The sequence below is a fragment of the Calidris pugnax genome, unplaced genomic scaffold (assembly GCF_001431845.1).
Source record: "Calidris pugnax isolate Ruff unplaced genomic scaffold, ASM143184v1 scaffold51, whole genome shotgun sequence".
In the NCBI taxonomy this organism is placed as follows: domain Eukaryota; kingdom Metazoa; phylum Chordata; class Aves; order Charadriiformes; family Scolopacidae; genus Calidris; species Calidris pugnax.
This window is the reverse complement of record NW_015090797.1, coordinates 1,145,803-1,165,233: the sequence shown is the minus strand read 5'-3', so window position 1 is coordinate 1,165,233 and position 19,431 is coordinate 1,145,803. Positions and strand designations below refer to the sequence as shown.

The 19,431-nt window shown below is 43.2% G+C and overlaps 1 protein-coding gene across 5 annotated transcripts in view; it reads left to right on the top strand.

The window, feature by feature from the left end:
- KCTD1 (potassium channel tetramerization domain containing 1) overlaps nucleotides 1-19,431 on the top strand; it is a 108,331-nt gene that overhangs the window by 69,094 nt on the left and 19,806 nt on the right. For 4 of the 5 annotated variants that reach the window (XM_014937009.1, XM_014937013.1, XM_014937011.1 and 1 more), the window contains exon 2: nucleotides 2,390-2,568. In XM_014937009.1, coding sequence (XP_014792495.1) covers nucleotides 2,390-2,568 — 179 coding nt within the window. Of the gene's footprint in view, nucleotides 1-1,702; nucleotides 1,904-2,389; nucleotides 2,569-19,431 lie in introns of those variants that run through there. The other variant, XM_014937010.1, reaches the window with a different exon arrangement.

The following is a 19,431-nucleotide window of genomic DNA, read 5'->3' as shown; positions in this document are numbered from 1 at the left end:
CGGTTCCCTTTTCTTTTGGTTTTGGGGTTTGGGGGGGGGTTGTGTTTTTTGTTTTTTTTTTTTTTTTTTCCTTGTAAAATGCCCACAGTCCTTCAACCCATCTCCCATCCTGGCAATGATGTTTATACTACACATTCTTCTACCGTTTCATGCAGCCGGCGCTATCGCAACTATGCTGAATGAGGTTCCAGCCTAACTACAATATTAACCCTGCAAATCTGTTCATTTTCTCCCGAGCAGCCCCAGGCTGGGTATACAGGAGAATGTGTCCAATTGAAAAACTATTACAGGCTCGGTGGTGCTGCAGTGTGCTAAATTGCAACAGGGCTGTGTTTTTCTGCCAGAGAGGATCCTGCTAAGGGAGGTGGTGGTGTCTGTCTCATACAAGTTACAGAATTTGTTTTTCATTTGAGTCTCAGCCTTTGTTGATGAATTTATTTAAATTATTTTTTTTCAAACTGTTTGTCTGCTTTAAAGTACTGAAATGTGTTCCCTTCCTTGCACCCGCTGCTTTCCTCCCACTAATCATCCAATGTGTGGTGGTGGTTATTTTTCTTCCCCCCTCCCAGTTTGTATCACTCCTTGCCATCTTGCTTTCACCTTTCCAGTTGTTTTTAATTTTTTCTTCATTATTTTACTGAATATCATACTGCAGATCAGTAGCATCTTGGGTGGTGGTTGTACCACATAGCATTTATAGCAGACATTAGTTTTGCATAGCGTGTGTACCTTATTTTGTCTGGACTTGTCTTCATTGCGCTGCAGGCACCTCCTCGAGCAATTGTAGTGATTAAGCCTGGTATTTCTGCAGATTTATATTAACTTCTGCTTATAAAGAAACAGAAGAAAACCCAACCCTTCCCCCCCCAACATCTAAATTAGATGTTTTTCTTCGTCCCCTTCATTTTTATCAGTATTTGACCTAAGCTCGCTTTGGCGTATGAAAGAAAATTAGTTAAGTACCTTGTGGTTTACAGATGCCTTTTGTTACATATTACTTGGATTTATTGTGCAACACTGGCCCATAAATCATTTCAGTTAGACATTTACCTGGCTCGTGTTGCCTTTATGGTTTGAATCTTTTAACAGCCATGAAAAATGGAGAAATGGGGTTTTCAGTGGCGAAGGACTTTGCTGGCCCGAGTACCCTGTAATACTCTCTCACGGCCATGCCTCGCTTCTGCAGGCTGTGCTGCCCGGCTCTGCAGAGATGTTTACAAGGAATCCATTACCTTTAAGGACTGAAAGACGTGTCGAAAGAACAAAGAGAGTTTTGTGATGAAGTGTATCTGACTTCTTGCTGCTTTGCTTACCTTTTAAATGTAAAACTTAGTCATTTGCAAAGGGCTTTTTTGCGTTCTCAAGGCATCCATCCATCCTTCCATCCCTCCATCCATCCATCCCTGCGAGATGCCGCCCCGGATGGAGCTTTCCTCCAGTCGCAAGCGGGGGCCAGTCTCCAAAACCGCTCTGGAATGGGTTTCTATTTTAATCCCTGACTTTGAAGGCAGCCTTGCCTTACTGGCTCCAGCGCATCGCCCTGCCCTGCCCCACCCCGCGCAGGCTGGGGCTGCTCTTCCCCCAGCGTTCCGGCTCTTCCTTTGTGACTAAAACTTGGTTTCATCAGCAAAGCATCGGCTCCGGCTCCCGCTGGGCTCGGGGAGCTCTCCTGCCTTTGGGGAAAAGCCTCTCCAGACCTGCAGCCTATGCGGGGCGCGCAGGGGCATCTGTCGCCACACGTATAACTTTTTTTTTAAATGGAAAATGCCTCTCTCAAAGGCTGCCGATGTCCAGTGGTCTGCAGTCCATGAGCAGTTGACTAGCCCAGGTGTTTCTGCTTCTGGTTCCGTGCTATGTGAATTGGGAGTTCGAGAGAAGAGTGTGCAGGATGGAGGAGTTGAGGGTTTGTATTTCTGACTGCGTTCGGCAGTGTTGGAGGGCTTGGGAAGGAACAGAAAGGCTACCTGGGGTCATCTGCATTAAGGAAAACAGGAATTGTGCTCAGTCTTTCTCTCCGTGGCTCTTTCTTTCAGAGCCTTTAGCAGCTCTTAAATACGAGAATGAGCTTTTTACTTTTTCTTTTTTTTTTTTTTTTGGTACGGGTTGTCTGTCACGAGCAGTATTCAGGAAGAACTGGCTTCATCGAACGTGATTTCTGCTTTGTGTTTTATCACTGCATTTTGCCCCGCTTGTTTAAAACGTAACCAGTTAAGACTTTTAGAGATGGACTGATATTTTTATTTTTTTTTTAAAACTGCCAAATATTTGTCTGTGCTTAAATAAGACGAAAATCAAAAGCTGAGACTACGCGACAGTGCTATTGACTCGAGGCTGTGGGTTTCTGTGAGGTTTTTAAGGAGATCATTAACCCGGGTCTATCTCTTCACAGGACAGTCGGCCCAATATGTCAAGACCTCTGATCACTAGATCCCCTGCATCTCCATTGAACAATCAAGGCATCCCCACTCCAGCACAGCTCACAAAATCCAACGCGCCAGTTCACATTGATGTGGGTGGGCACATGTATACCAGCAGCTTGGCCACGCTTACAAAATACCCCGATTCCAGGTAACTTTAAAAAGCTTGTTCTGCATGTCTTTGGCAACTCCTTTTCTTCCATTTCATGCTTGGACCTCCTGGGGCTGTCTTGGAATGATACATTTAAGTTTCTTTTGTTTCAAAATTAAATTAGGTTTCTTTGTTGGTAGGAGGTTAGAGACTGACTTTCCTTTCCCTGCTCCACTGTGTTTCAGCCAAATGGCACTCCTGCAAATCCCTATGTGTATGTACTAGAACAAAGTCAACGGCAAAGAGCACTTACTTTCTACCTCCTAGAATTCTGGTTTTGTGCCAGGGCACCCGTTCTGTGGTTTATTACACTGGAAAACCGTAGCGATACTGCATTTAAGTCCCGAGGAGGGGGTGTTAGGATATTTGTTTTGTTTCTTTCGGAGCAGTAACCGCTCCCCCGTAGTACTCACCATGTAATCTCCGATGTGTCACTTGAGGTAAAAGCAAGGTTGTGTGTAACAAAATATAGGACAGCATTAACTGAATACTTTTTATAGAATCTTAGGACTTTGCAAGTAATGAGACTCTTAACTCTCATGTACCTTCTAAATGAAACATTTGTGACTGTGGTAGCTTACTGGTCTTAAACAGTTAGAAAACTTCCACGTGCGTGAGCAAGTGGTGTGTGTAGAGCAGATGAAATGAAGAGTGCAGCTTTAAGAAAACAGCCATGCATTGAACAGTGTGTGTGTGAATGATGGTGGTGATGGCAGATAAGCACTGTAGTGATACTGTTATTCTAAGAGTTGGTTTATCACTTAGTAGGTGTTGATTGTGTTCACAGTATTAGTCCATACCTTGCCCTTCACTGCCTGACCCTGCTCTAGAGGGAAGGGGATGTTACCTTCTGTGGTCTGTCCAGCATTTGAGGGGGGAGGTTTTGAGTTTCTTGATCCTGCAGCTCTGACTTGCTTTTCCAAAGGGTCCAAGGCACACTTTGTGGTATGTGATTTTGTTCTAAGCATGGGTTTCACTGGTACTACTGCCTCTGCAGCATTGCCTAGATAGTTTGAGGTGGGACAGGAGTAGTGCTTATAACACGAGCAGCTGACAGTGCTAGAGGAATAGAACAGTAAGTAGAGGCATATGAAAGAGAAACAGCTGGGCACATGGCCTTTCTTATGACAACCTCCTCAAGGAAAGCCAGGTAGAGGGAAGTAATAGAAGCCATGCCAAGCACAGGCCTGCCAGGAGGGATTGAAGCAATGTTTGGAAAAAAATCGAACTGTTCTTCTAAAAACAAATCTTATCATTTTGGGGAGCTTTGTTTTGGACGTGCTTGTATTCAGCTTGTAGGAGTTGTGATTACTTAGCATTTTGTCAGTAGCTGGAGTACTGATGGTGCCTGGAACTGTTGTGTGTGCGTGAGAGGCTGCTGCTATTAGTACGTGCAGCTTCTGTTTCCATGTCAAATTCACTGGGGCAGCATATTACTTTAAGTGAAGAAACACTAAAATGTCTTTCATAAGTGTGTATAGTGGCAGTGGAATTTAAGCTTAATGTATTCTGTGTTCAATTGAGCCATTGTAGCACTTGAAAGTGGAAGTTATGACTGTAGTATCAAAGCCGGTTTAATAAATTAAACATTTTAAAGCTCTTCAAACATAATTTAAAGAAAACCCAAACTCTGAGTTATAGTCATTCTGTTTCAAGTCGTTCTGACATGTGTTTGTGTTTCAGTTCTGACATTAAGTGTCTTTTGAACCCCTTGATGAGTGAATATTTCCAGCGTAGCTGTTAGAACCTGGAATTCCCAGCCACTTCCAGAACTTGAGATTTATCTTTTTTTAACATTAGCAGCTTCAAAAGACCAATTACTAAACTCATTTGAATGTCAAGACAATGGCATGAAGCAATAAACTGGCTATCACAATATAGTTGTTTGGTTTTGTCTGTGAGATTTTACTTTAACCTTTTTTTCCAGTGTGTGTATCTATCTGTATTTATACATAAGGTGAGTGCTGGATACAAATTATCCAGTAATATTTGAGCCTTAATACAAATTGGAGCCTGACCCAATCAGTCTATATCTACAGTTTAACACTGTTAGTGTTAGTTAATCCAAAGTTTTGACCAACATTGCTTCTATGTTCTCTTTTTCTACCAATATCACAGGTGTGAATGAGATCAAAACTAAAGCAGGGTCTCATAGATATCTTTGGGCCAGTTGAAGCCTCCTGAGGCTCACTGTCATATGAAGTATTGTCTATGAAAAATAAGGTCTTGATTATCTTGCCTGAAAGAGCACTGCTCCAGGGATGAGTCAAGGCATAGGTTGCAGGCTCCAGCATCTAACAGGTTGAGACATGAAAGTCATTAGGCTTCTGACTCGTATTACATGTAGTCTAAGGGCCAGAAGCCTAATATGAACCTTTCATCTGTGGGCCAGGTACCAGAGTCATCTTTCTTTGAGAGATTGAAAGGGTGATATCTAAACCAGCAGCTTTGGAGTCCCAGTGACTTGCTGGTGTGAAGGAGACCTGTCCTGATAGAGCAGTCTCTGCTTTGGAGCAAGTGTATGTTTCCTTCTCCTTTTGGGTTCAGTAGCATCTCATCTTGTGCCTCTCTTTTTTTTCTCCTTTGTGGGCAGTAGAATAGGAATTGGACAAAGTACTTTAAAAAGGGTTCCTTATATGATATCGGGCAAAGACTTCTAGCTTGCAGGGCTCATTTTCCATAATTATTTTGTTAGATCCCCCAAACTGGTTTGTGACTTGATGTGTAAAAAGCCTACTGACAGATATCCATTCATTCCTCCAAAGAAACCTAGGTGAGACTATAAAAGCATCTTGCTACTGATGCTGGGTCCCTGCCCTTTTCTATGGAAAGGCCAATGAGGGCTTCTTTCAAATGTTCTTGTGATTGAAGAACACAAGGAATTGAAGACTATCTGTGTTTTGGCCTAAGATTGACACAGTGAAGCAATCCAGCAGACAAGCACCTTATCTAACAGATGATTTGAATTGAGTAATCCTAGAATTTTAATTTCTGAAGCTAAAATAATCCTAAAAAAAACCCCACCCAAAATTCATTTAAAAATCCAGTAGTGTAGAATTCAAAGGAGCCCAGTTATCTTCCAGACCAGGGTGAACCTACTGTTTTCACAAGGAAGATCCCATATGATTATTTTATCTCATCAACCAGCTTCAGGTTCTTCCAAGCCACCAGTGAGACCATGCCTCAGACATGATCTCATGCAGCTGAATAATACAATTTGCCAGACTTAGGCTTCAAGAAGACGCAATTTGAATTAGTATATCTACGAAGAAGACCTAATGTCAGTCTGCTGAAAGAAATAGGAATTTTCTTTAAATGCCTGAAGAGGGGGCAGATGTCCTTTTGTGCAGCTCTCTCCACCAAGATGGTAGACCTTGATGCGTTCACTCATATTGTTCCTCCTGCTTTTGAGCTGTTGACTGATGGATTTTATTCATATGTCCATGTGAGTGGACGAAACTTACTGTTTTGGAATTTCTTCTGTTTCAAACTAGATCATGCCCTCCTCTTCTCAAAAACCTTTCATTTGCTTGAACTTACTAGATCTGCAGGATACTATTTGGCAACACAAAGTTGTCTGTTAAAGATTTGGGTGCACTATTTTTTTTATTTTTTTTTTTTTTTGCAAATGAAGATTTAAAAAAATAGGTGTGCTTTCCCCATGCCTCAGACATGATCTCATGCAGCTGAATAATACAATTTGCCAGACTTAGGCTTCAAGAAGACGCAATTTGAATTAGTATATCTACGAAGAAGACCTAATGTCAGTCTGCTGAAAGAAATAGGAATTTTCTTTAAATGCCTGAAGAGGGGGCAGATGTCCTTTTGTGCAGCTCTCTCCACCAAGATGGTAGACCTTGATGCGTTCACTCATATTGTTCCTCCTGCTTTTGAGCTGTTGACTGATGGATTTTATTCATATGTCCATGTGAGTGGACGAAACTTACTGTTTTGGAATTTCTTCTGTTTCAAACTAGATCATGCCCTCCTCTTCTCAAAAACCTTTCATTTGCTTGAACTTACTAGATCTGCAGGATACTATTTGGCAACACAAAGTTGTCTGTTAAAGATTTGGGTGCACTATTTTTTTTTTTTTTTTTTTTTTTTGCAAATGAAGATTTAAAAAAATAGGTGTGCTTTCCACTGCCCAGAAAAAAAACAAAACAAACACCCTCAATGTTTTTATTCCAGGAAAGATGTATAGAAGATGACGGTCTGCTAAAGCAGCCTTTCTCAGCTGAGAGCTGAGGCATATGCATGCTGTCCCATTGTTCCTTATGGTCACTAGAGAGTCTGAGGAAAATGGGTTGAGGCTTTAGGATTTATGATTGTGAGTACAGGAAGCACAGGCCTCTTAGTTCTGATATTTGAACCTGAGCAGCCCTGCTTTCCTCCTTTCAGTGCGTTGTCATCTTGCAGTAGGGTTGAACTCTTTGCTTGGAGTTGGCATTCCTACATCTCTCAGCCTTATAGCTGTCTGTATGGTATCTACGAAAACTTATTGTGCACCAGCTAAGACAACTTCAACTGACTATCAGAACTAAATGGGAAGATGTTTAACTTTGATCATATGAGCATCAGCTGTCTGGTATCTTGGATATCAGCAATATCAGCAGTGTTGTCTATCTCATAGGTTCAAAGCATCTGGACTTTTAATTAGTTCTGTCCAAGTCATCTGGTACAAATATTTGCATAACACCATGACACTGGATTGCCACATCCTGTATTCCCACCACAGAATGGGAAGATTTGTTTAAAACCCTTGTATATATTTCTTTGTAGAACCTTTTGGGGTATCTGTTTGCATTGCTACACCTCCGGTCTTGAGTTAGTCCCTGCATATGAAGATGGATTCTTCTTATATAGTATTTCACAATACTTCCAAATTTCTGCCCAGGGCTGTTTCAGGTTTTCATATGTACCAATCCATTCGTGTCCCAGTTTTCTTACCCAATCTTCACTCTCAGCCCTCAGGGAAATCAAATTTCACACACTTGGATCCAGTTAGGACACTGGCATTTTTTTCGTTGGTAAGGGTTTCTTTTGCATCAGAGCACAGAAATAGTTAGGAGAATGCCCAGACTGTCCTTGTCCTTTTTTGACATTTTGCGAGCAAGACTTACCCTTCATAGGTTATGTAGGTGGACCTCCAAGGACATGCTGCAAATTAGGCAGGTTAGCACTGTTCAGCTGTTTCAGAGCTTTGGCAGTTTCTGTTGTCTGTAGACTGTACCCAGTTCCAAAATAAGACACCAGTGTGGCCCTTAATTCAAACTTCTGCAGGTTGCAGCACCATGCTGGAGACTTCTGGTTTGGTAGAAAGTCTGTTGTGGTGGGGGTGTCCTGCACTTTGTGTAGGTCTCCCTCTGTAACACCTCCATGAGGTGTTACGCACGATCCACACAATTCCTACCCACCTTGGATAGTACTTCTGAAACTGCTGTACGTGATGCTAATGGTTTAAAGAAATAAACCCAAATTTTCAAACTAATGAGCATTTGGGGATATTTTTTTTTAAGGAAGTACTGTCAGGAGTGAGTGTTACTACATCTTTATTTCCACTCTCCATGTTTCCTGAAAGGCACATCTCTATCCGTGGAGGTATTAGGTGATCTTTCTAGAGCAGCAGCATCAAAGCCTGTTGAGGTGGTAGCTCTTAAATCACTGTGACACCACAGTAGCTAGACTATAGTAGGCTTCCACTTTTTGAGAACAAACGTCATGTTGCAAGTTGTAAAGAGCAAGAGAGTTGAGAACTCTCCTTGAGAGTTCTCAATATTGCTATACACTAACTCAGTCTGCTGTGTTAGTGTGAATGGTCCAGGTCACAGATTTTTAATATTTTGTAACATTCCTGGCAGGGGGAGAATAGGCAGAACAAGTTGGCAGAGGCTCAGTGTAATCTTTGTTACCTATCGTGGCTCGCTCATCTAGTTATTCACCTTCTATATTTCATCATTTGATTGCTGCATGCTCATGTGGCAAAAGGAAGAGAGGGCTTGGGATGGGGACGTACATTGACACTCTCACTGACCCATTCTGTAACCCAAGGTAACCGATTTAACTTTTGAGTTTTCGTTGCTTCCTACCAAGCTTCACAAAAAAGCAATTTGTAAAATGCTTTGGGATGATAACTGAAAGTGTAAAAGATTACTATCTCTAAGCGTAAATATTTATAGATGCCAGTAACTGAGATAAAAAACACTTGATGATGTCGGTATCATCAGTTACATGTATAATAAAAAATGAAGTGTTGATTCATGGGGACCAGGCTCAACACAGTTAGATAGTACAGCTGTTTTGGTTGGTGTAACCACATATACAAACTCAGGGGAAAAACAGAAACATAACTGTGAATCATAGTATACTTTATGCCTATTCCAAGAAATTCAGAGAATTTACACAACTGATGTTGTAAAGAGAAATCTTTTGTAACACGCTTCTGTCAATAAAAAGCTCAGAGGGGCGTTTTCTGGTCCTGGCTGAACCAAGATTAATTGTATCTCTAGGTACGTCTATTGAACTTAGGGTATATATTGACCTCATTTTGCCTGAATTAATGATCACCACAGGTCAGTCATCACTGTCGCCTCAGTAGAAGTGACTGTTTTCTGAATCTTAGTCCTGTAGTATGTCTCACTTGCGAGGTCAGCAAGTCGTTGCTGTTGCTTGTGGCTGGTGACTAGGTGAAAGAAATAGCACGATCAGATTAGCAGGTTCTCACATCATGTGGTCAGTAGTTGGCGGTGAGTCACCACTGGAAGGGGCCACAGAGATGATGTCTTCCTGTTCTAAGTGTCAGTAGAAATGGTTTTGTGTATTATTTATTTGGAGGATAAAAAGCCGTGTGTTCTACTTATTCAATGCTTTTGCACTCAAGTGTGTAAAACGACAGCGAAATTGAGACAGTGGATTGTTAGAGTACTCTTTGCACATACACAGACCCAGAGAAAGTAGCTGTGCAGACTTGCTGTCCCATGCTTAGCTATGGCTGCGTGGCTATGACAGCGTGGATGGAAATAAACTTCTATGGTCAAGAGCGTTACAAAGCTAAAGCCTTCAGCTCCTCCTTTCTGAGGCTAGTAGTCCTCTGAAGTAACAAACATTTTTCTTGAGGGGAAAGAAGAAAATCCATATCCATGCTGTCAGTATGGCTCATAGATCCTTCTCCCAGTAGGCTCCTGTGAGGGTGTAGGGGTTGGATCAGCCTGTAAGTCAGGGAGAGGGGAGGTTGCCAATAACTACTTGAAGGGTCTGTGCTCTGAGAAATCCTTTCATTGCAAAGGCTGCTTGATATCAGTTCCATGGATGGAAATTTGTCAGTGAGAAACAGTTTGTTGTTATAGTGTTTTTCCTTTTCTACCCAGGAGCGTGGCTGAAGGCACCCAAACAGAATTTCTCATTCTAACTGACCACGAAAATACTCAGGGGGGTGGGGGAGAAAAAAAAGGAGTGTGGAGTCTATGGGTCTTGCTGGTCTGAAAAGGAAAAGTCCTTTAGAAACTGAGGTGGCACTGGAGTATTCTGATTCTCAGTCTTTTCTGACAGGGTCCAGGTTTGAACCGTGGTCCTCAGGCTCAGTGGTTTGTTTTGCCTTTTGCTGTTCTGTCCTCGCACTCAGGAACCTCTGTGTGTTAGCACAGGGTTCTCACCCTGCTCCCTTAAACAGTTTGTACTTCACTGGTCTTTCATAAATTGCAACGTAGTTGCTAAGCAAATTGGCGTCTAGTACCTAAGTAATTGCAGAAGTATAAACATTTGGCTTCCAGTTTTACCGTCAACACCCGGCCACCTCTTGGGTGTGTTTGGAGCTTTAGGATACAGATTCCAATGTCTGGCTTACTTCTTTCTGGTAATGATCAACCTTCTGGCTGGGTATCACGTATACCAGTCTGTTTGCCATTTGGGGATGTATTTGCAAAGGTTGCACAGACAATGGTGAAAAGTGCTTAGGACCCAATGGTTATCTGCACTCATTTTATTGCAAATAACACATAAATGCTGTGTTGGCCAAGGGAACGTCACCAGTTCCTGTTACATGGACGTGTCCTCTGACTTAACTGGTTTGCTGTTTATTCAAATGTGGTCATGTCATAACCAGACAACTGTCATCTGGCAAGCTATGGCATTTGTTTTCAATCTTTCTTTCTTCTTAGCCTGCTGCTCTCAGGATGTTACTATCTCTTTGAATCCTGCCTTTCAGTACCTTTTTTTCTGTCCCCATTCTGCTCTGAGCATCGATCCTACTTCAGTCATTTGAATTCCCTCATTGCTTTGGGTTCACTTCTTTTTTTCATCTACACTTTTGTATCTCTGTTGGAAGGAGCTGGAGCTCATAAAGGTCACGAGTGATCTTTACCTGACCAGATTAAGGCATGTTGCTTGCTTCTTGCCCCTTACTCCCCACACATCCTTGGTTTTCTGGCTGCTGTTAAGGGTGAGCTTCCTTTGAGTAGCTAAGCAGCCAGCGTATTTCATAGATGGCTCAGATGATGTTTTCACTGTTGGTGACATCAGTTGAAAGGATGCTCTGAGACCTGTTGATATTGATCTCTTTCATTGAGTCTTTGAACCGGTAGTCAAATAAAGTATTTCCAGCTGTGATGTATACATTAGCTTGGATCTGGAGGACTCTTCCAGCACAGTTCTCCCTACACCTCATTTGGACAATTTTCTAAGCACTTCCAAGGCTCTTGCTGCCTGCTTTAGTGAACCAAGGACTCCTGAGCTTGTAGCTATTTCTTGTGGCATACTTTGTAGGGGCATGCCTTGAGGAAAGCAGTGGTCTCACTGTCACCTTCGCACCCGGTCCTTCTGCCGTGCAGCGCTGTGTGTGTAGACACTTGGGCTAGCTCAGATGCTCAGAGCAATATAGCACAGTGCTCCACCTGGACTCGTTTATCCTGCTTCCAGCTAACTCAGCTGTGCCGCGTCTGGTACCCAAGCTAATTACTGGAGACCTATCTTTTATATTTCTACATGCCGCTGCATTTTGCAGAACAGGCACTCGGTGGAGGAGAGCAACCCTGGCAAGTCAGTTCCCATGAATTATCCTTCTGTTTGTGAAGGATTAAAAAGGGGAAAGTAATAAAAAGGGAAAGTAATAGGAAGATTATAGGGGTTTTGCTCATAAGATGAGGTGGTTGAGCATGTAGCAGTATTAAATGCAACGGGGTATACCTCAGTAGTTCATCAATTTATACAAGATTAATTCTACCTCTTAAGCCCCAGTGGGGTTTTCATGTTAGAGCGTGACATGCCTGTCAGTCAGATGGTAGACGTAATTGTTCTTCAGGTGACCTTGTAAAATCCCATCCCTCTTAATTAAACATTGCATTTGTCCTCTCGGGCAGGCCGTATTGGAAGGGTAAAAGCCCTTTCCATAGGTGGCACGTTGCAGGTAGAGAGCTGTCACCAGCTGTGTGACACACGCCTGAGACGGGAGGAGCGGCCCAAGTCCCAGTGCAGCAACATGTGGCTTGCCTTTGGCACCCGCTGACAGGGGAGGAGGGAGATGGAGGGATAAGCAGCATCTCCCAGGAACACGCCCAAACCCTTTGCATTCCTTGCCTAAGAAGTTGCTTGTAGTTACTTATTGCGGGCATAGAAAGTTACAATACGCAGCATTTGCCATAAGTGTGTCACTTCAGAGCAAATGATGGATTACGTTCTTCCACACCCCAAAAGTCTTGCTTTGTGCTGTAATTAAAAAATAAATGTTGCAACGCCGAATTGGAAATATTTTCTCCCATACAATGAATTTGTTTTTGTTAGGTTGCCTGGATGTGTAATTGCAACAATGTCAGTGTATTAAACCCTTGTCACGGGGTAATGGTTTCCTGCCGCTACACCCCTGCCAAGGGCTGCCTCCCTGCGCCGCTCGGTTGCTCGTTATCTCCAATCAGCAGCAGTGATTCTTTTGCTTCTGCAAAACTTCCCCCCCTTCCCTCGTGTCTGTCTCCCCCCCTTATTTTGCTCCCTGTATGCATACTATAAATTACAGTTCTGTGTGAATGCTAAACCACAAATCCTAAAGAGTAGGAAGCGCTGCCCGGCCAGAGAGCGGCTCCGCTGGGACCTGGATTTAGGTTCGCCCCAAGTTGTTGGCCATCCGAGGGAGAAGGCATTCCAAACCGGGGAACGGAGCTCTGCTGGGCCCCCCCTTCTAACCATCTGAAAATTGATCCCTCTTAAACAGTTTAGAGGGCCCTCGGGGTCTTCCAGCTTACATAAAAAATGAAAGCCCTTCCTGTCCGGGAGCGGCGCAAGCAGTCAATACAAAAGAGAAAAATGATCTTTTAAGTGTATCCCGTTGAATCCATTATCTCGAGGGCCCGCGTGTGATGCTTCATCAAAACATCCTCGGCTCGGTGATACATGGCAGGGGGGAGGGAGGGTGAAGTGGCATTCGGGGGGGTTTCAGAGGAAACGCTGCAGTGCTCCCAGTGCCATGGGACAGGCTAAATATGATACAAGCCAGAAAATGAGCGCTGCAGAAAAACTAATATGTTCGTCCTGATAACAAATTGATTTCATATTTTACATGTTTGAAACAAGCAATTCGTTCAGGAAAAGTTTTGAGTGTTTCTTTTGTTGGGTATGATAGTCCTGTTGGGCATCTTGTACTATAATTGCTTTGCTTTTGATCCAAATACAAGCTTGCTTTCAGATTTTTTGCGTTACTATGATAAAGAAAATAAGGGAAGAAAGAAAAATCAGTGTTTGTACCATCAGTGCGTTCTAGCCTTGTTTTTGGGAGGTTTTGAAAGGATTGGACTGCGCTATCATGAGCTGAGTTAAACGTTGAATTTCTGGTTCTTGTGAGCAAGTGTGTCAGAACTGTTAGTTTTTCAACACTGAAGATTTTCAAATCTCTTGCATGCCTGTATTAGTGATTTGTATGTTTTCCTTAGACTAGCATGAAAGAAAGATCTTTGATTTCTGCTGTTGTGAGTTTGCAGTATTTACCTGATGGCATAGTGGTGTTATTTTACCTGATTATGTGGTTAGGAGCTGATCTTTTGCTGTTTCCTTACTGCAAATAATTAGGATGTTACTCTTTGGTAGACTATATGCAATAAAACAGAGAAGAAATCAGTTTTATTTTCAATAATCAGTAGTATCAATAGTTCAAAGTGCTATCAACAAAAAAAAAGGCATTTTTGGAGGGCAAAGGGAAGAATGAAGAAGTATTTTAGAATGCAACTGAGCTGTCAAACTTGCATCCTTTGGGGTGTCCTCCATTTCCTTTGGTGAAAGGTTTGCTTAAATAAACTGAGTAGTAGGCAGTGGGTGTGTGCTTTTGCACAACAACATACACCCAGGTGCTTTGTTGGCCAGGGTGATCCTAAAGGCAGAGCACTGTCAACATTCCTAATTGGTTATTACCCAATGCCGCACACCCTCCAGTGTCTTGGGACTGCAAAACACTTTTTACCTAGCCTTCCTACATGAATAATGAAGCACTTCAAATATTCATCCAATTATAGCCAGCCTCTCTCTTGACTAAGGGTTGCCAAATGCAATTGGACATACTTCTGACATAGAATTTCAGGCTATATCTGTGTTGGAAGGGTTTAGTCATAATTCTTGACTTCTGGGGAGAGATTAGATAACACCATGATGGTAATTTCTCCAGCCTCAAAAGCTATTGTTTATTCACTTTTGCTGTTAAATTCTAGTTCACTAGCAATATAATTTCAGAGTTTTAGAATGATGTTTGGGGTCTGGTTTTTTTTAATTATTATTTTTAATTTTTTGCTTGGAGTTCATCACATGAAAACTGCTCACGTTTCGTTTGAAACAATAGGATGATTTGCCTGTTCTCCAAATGCTGTGGATGCAGCTGCATATGACTGAAGCCACCATCAAGTATATGAAAAGCAGACAGTTAGCATGTGTACTTTTCAAACACGTGGACTGTGTTTATTTTCCTCTTCTACTTTTTCAAACCATTTTGCTGCCCATCATGATTGGCTCCTGGTATGCCAGCGTCTGACTTTCAGATGGATTTTTCTCGTGTCTTGCTGATGTTCTCAAAAACAATGTCCTCATCCTTTGCAGAATACGAAGGTTTCATTTCAGTGTATTACCTTTTTCTGTGAATAAGCTCCCCTGGAAGTTAATCTTCCCTCCGGCCTTCCAAAATCTGATGAAGATGTTGTGCCATAGCCCTGGTTCATGGCAGTTTCCAGCCCCACTGCCATAACGCCGTAGGGAGTCACCTTGGCTCCAACACGCTGCTGCAGAGAAAAACCCCATCGCGGTGTCCATCTTCTTGGTGCAAAGGAGAGACACGAGCAGGGAAGTTGGTGGTAAATGTTATTCTAGGAAGATGTGAGTTGGGGGAACGGTGGCAGCAAAGATGCCTCTGTGCCTGTATTTTCCCCCATGAAAGACCTAATTCACGGGAAAGGGAGAGGAGAAAAACGGCTGCTTTTCTGTAGCTAAAGCATGTTTGGAGGCTCCACTTTTTATCAGGCATTCTCATTTTCCCAGCTTCTAATATTGTTGTCTCACAAAGCTGGGCCTTGGGCCATGCCTCTCATACCAGCCTTTTCTTGCTCAGTAGCTAACCCCGATAAACTCATCAGCAGAGCTACAATTGCGCTTTCCTGCTTCTGCTTTGGATTAACAATGTTGCTCTCTGAAAACGAATGGATGCCGCTCGCTGGACCACAGAGGTCTGGTTCCAAGTGAGCATTTAATTCCTCGCTTGGGAAGGAGAAATAAAAGCCCTAATCACGTAGGTTTCATCCTTCCATTTTCAGTAGGCTCAACAAAAGGAAGGGTGAAAAGGATGCTATTGGGAAGTCGCTGCTTGTCTGGGTTCATTATAAGGCACAGAGCATTGGTTTGAAAATAGAAGCAGCTGGTATGCCTGTGACTTTCAATTGCATTTAGCTTCCATGTGGGTCACTTTATTTCCTATTAAAATGCTAAGTAGTTAAATCAGAAGTGTGAGTCCTCCTTCCTTCGCTTCATTAACAAAGTCCTGAAAACATGAAGAGCCCTAGGAGTGATGAAGAACATATAACAGGCATCTGTACCGAGCAAAAAGCATAGTAGTGCAGTTCTCGTCTGTAGAAGAAAAATTAGTCATATTGTTCTCCAAACCTGTCCCTGAGCCTGCAGAAAGGGCTTCTGCAGGGCTGTTCCCAAGTGGGACAGCTTGGCTGTGGTTCCTCTGGGAGCGTTTCTTCCAAGGGCCCTTTCTGTTGCTATGAAGGGTCTGTGGGAAGGAATCCGTCCCTTGGTCTTGCATACCTGATTATTTTAGTTTGCAGTACGTGTCTGTTGGGAAAGGTGAGCGCTGATGAGAGCTTTATCAACTGGAAATTGCAGAGGCTGAAGACAATATAAAGGGGGTGAGGTCCTGAAAAAAAACAAACACAGGGTTAGTGAAATAATCTAGTCCCCATAAAGGTCAAGTTTGTAGCACGTTGCTGACTAAATATACATATGAAATGGGGGCACATCCGTCATAGCAGAGGGTGTTTATTTTCCTTATTGCTGTCCTAATATTATTCTGCCGTAGTAACAAAACACTGGCAGTGGCATGGCCAGGGCAGTGAGGGAGCGGGGCAGGAGGATGGGTAGCGCAGGAGAGAGCCAGTCACCCTGGTAAGAAGTGGCTCTGCACAGTTCGGATGGCAGGAATGCGTTCCTGTCAGCTTTCCCTGCTTCAGGGGCTAAGGTGAAACCCCTTCTTTGTCTTGTCTAAGTGTCCAGTGATAATCATAGAAGCAGAGAGTGGTTTGGGTTGGACCTTAAAGGTCATTGAGTTCCAACCCCCCTGCCACGGGCAGGGACACCTCCCACTAGAGCAGGTTGCTCAAATGATAAATAGTAAGCCGGTGATGTGCTCCCAAAATTAGATATGGAATTTAATTTTGCCTGTGTTCGCAGACTCTCAGGAGCAAACATGTCTTGTCTGACTTAGCAGCTCAGGCTTCTTTGCAGGATCTATCTGCAGCCGTACAGTGGCTGTTTCTATACCTGTTTCTATACCCCTCGGTATTGTTTAGCAAAGGATTTTCCATGATGATCAACCAGCCCTTGAAGCCTAGTGAAGAAACACCCCTTTTTGCTTTTGACAGTCTGTTATGAGGCTCAAGTCTTAGTCAACACTCCTCACTGATCCCTGCAAAGCCATCGCTAACTGCCTCTGCATTAACACCGTAGATGTGGCAGACTCCTTCCTTCCTTCCTCCCATGTAAATCCCTGGGGCATACCCCTGCCAGAGGTCTTTTAACATCAAAGTGGGTCGGTATCAGCTGGTGGCAATTAAGAGGCAGCAAAGATCACTCCCGTGTGCTTGCGCAGCTGGGGCTCTGCCTGGGTGGCTGGATGCAGGGCTGGAGTGGGGCTTATGGGCACAGCAGGGCTCGGGTAAGGGTCTCACAGGGGAAGCTGTGAGCAAATCTCAGTCCTCTTTCTGCTTTTCTATTGACTATATCGCTGCAATGTCAGCAGTAACACCACCGAGCCCCATCTGACCTCAGGTACCTTCTCCCTCCTGTTACAACCCGTCATGAAGCTGGTGCTCAGCAGCAGGTTCTGCCTTCTGCTTCACAACTGGGCACCTGGGACCATCCTGTCTCCTGGGCTTTGTTTTTTTCGTTAGGCATCTTGCAATCTTCCCTTCTGAGGGAAGAAAAGCTGTGCAAAAGCCAATGGTTGAGGACAGCACTGTAGGTTTCCCTCACAGAGAGCTTCTTGGTTAATGCAAATAAATATAGACTTCTGTGCGTGCTGTGGTTAGCAAGAGAATACAATTTGATGGTCTGGTTTCATAGTTGGAGTTATTTGCTTTAAGACATTCTTTCTCCAGACCCCTTCCTTTCATTGCACTAATTGGTTTCTGCCTGCCTCCAAACACTAAAAAAAAAAAAAGTAGTTTTTAGGAAAGTAGTGGAAAATAATCAGAGTCATCCCATAGCCCCAAACTGTTTATTGTAGCACCAGTGGCTTCTGGAGAAGTAAGGGTGGAGAGCTTTGATGAAACAGAGCAGCTCTTGATTACTCCAAACTATTTTCAGGCTTCTGCACCTTTCGAGAATGTGGTTCTGTAGATCTCCTGTAAAGATAGTAGAAAACAATTATATCTGTGCCTTGTGGTGATGCAAGAGACAAAAAAAAAATCAGAAATCTTCCAAAACACCTGGATTTCCAATAAATTAAGATGTTATTACGTTCAGATATAGAGCAAAAACTATTGGTATTAAGTAGCTATATGAGTGGCGAGGGTAATGCAAGGTTGTTGTAACATGTTTTATTTTCAGCAAGCACAGAGAGGAAGAGAACTTCTTGAAAGGTTTTTCTGTCCCTGAGAATTATTGAAACTTGCATTATTCTAAAAAGCTGTCGGTTTGGAATTCAGTATTTTTCTCACTAAATTGTTAGCTTTTTTTTTTTCTTCTTGTTAGGGGAGTCACAGCCTTTTGGCACACATACCTGTGTTGGTTGCTCAGGTCTTCTGCCGTACCAGTCATCAGTGCAAGCTGCAGCTTAATCTATTGATAGGAGAGTTCTGCAGTTGTACCGGTATCTGGGGACACGGGCAGATGCAGTATGGAAAGACCCTTAGGCAATGGCTTTTTTTTCTTCTTCCTTTATTAATCCAAGTATAGTTAAATTTGGTTCTGGTGTTTTTAGAGAAGGGCTTCAAAGTGAAGTGAACGCAATAATGAAGATGTGCAAACTCAAGCAGTAGGCTGCTCTGTGATCAACTATTTTTTTTTCTGCTCGTTTAAAAGCAGCGCTCGGGCTGGTCGGCAGCTTCTTGTTTATGAGCAGCCTGGAATTGCCACAGGGAAATTGTTGGGTGTTTGAGTTGTGCTGGTTTCTACCAGGAAAGATCACAGCAGATGGGAGATCTGTGTCCTCACGCCAGTAAATCCTGCAGACTGATGGAATTACGCTTATTTGACGTGTTTCCCAACAGATCATTTCCCACTTGCTTGCCTGCATTCAGAATTTATTAGTTGCTGCGTTAAGAGTTGTCACAAGCTTTCAGCTGTGTGATCCCAACACTCTTGGAGTGTCACAGGACGTCGGATGGCACTCCTTTCTGTATTTCCTCTGGTCAAGCCGCAGCTCGGGGAGAAGCTAGAGAAGAGGCAGCTCCTCTGTGGGAGGCTAACATGAATTGCAGGGTAAAATAGCACTTAGAGTGAAAACGTTACAAATTCCTGCGCGTTTTAGGAGCGCTGCAAACTATCGCTCATAACTTCATATCATATCATTATTTTTTATTTAATAAAGCCTGGTTTTCTATGGAAATGAACACTGTTCTTCCCAGTTTTTAACTGTTTTTTAAATATGGATTTCAGTACGGTTAGTTTCTGGTGATTTTGTGAGAGGGATGTGCACTAGCTGCCCATGGTTGGCTTCAGTTCCTACCTGGGCTCCTGTGGCTGCTGCAGGAGGGTAGGAGTCTGCAGTAGTGTCCCTGTGCCATCCCCCAGCCCTTCGGGAGCCCTGGAGATGCCCTAGAGCATCTCGAGTGGCACCAGACACCTGTGTTTAGGCAGCTGAATCACATCCTGGCTGCCGTGTGTTAAAGGCCCCGTGATGTAACACTTAGTTTTGTCATGAGGTATTTTTGAGGATTTCACTGGCTGCAATTACAGTGTCTGTTTTCGCATATGGGGATAAATTATTCCTTACGCCACTATTTATGGGGCTGTATTGCTTCTGTGCTGTATCTCAGCTCTCTTCCTTTCTTCTCTCGTTACCTCCTCCACAGAGGTACATCTGACGTACCGTTGGGTTTGGTATGGCTGCAGGGATGATTACACCATGACAGCATCTAATTTAATAAACAATAAAGCCACTGTTTTGTATATGTAAAGTTTGTC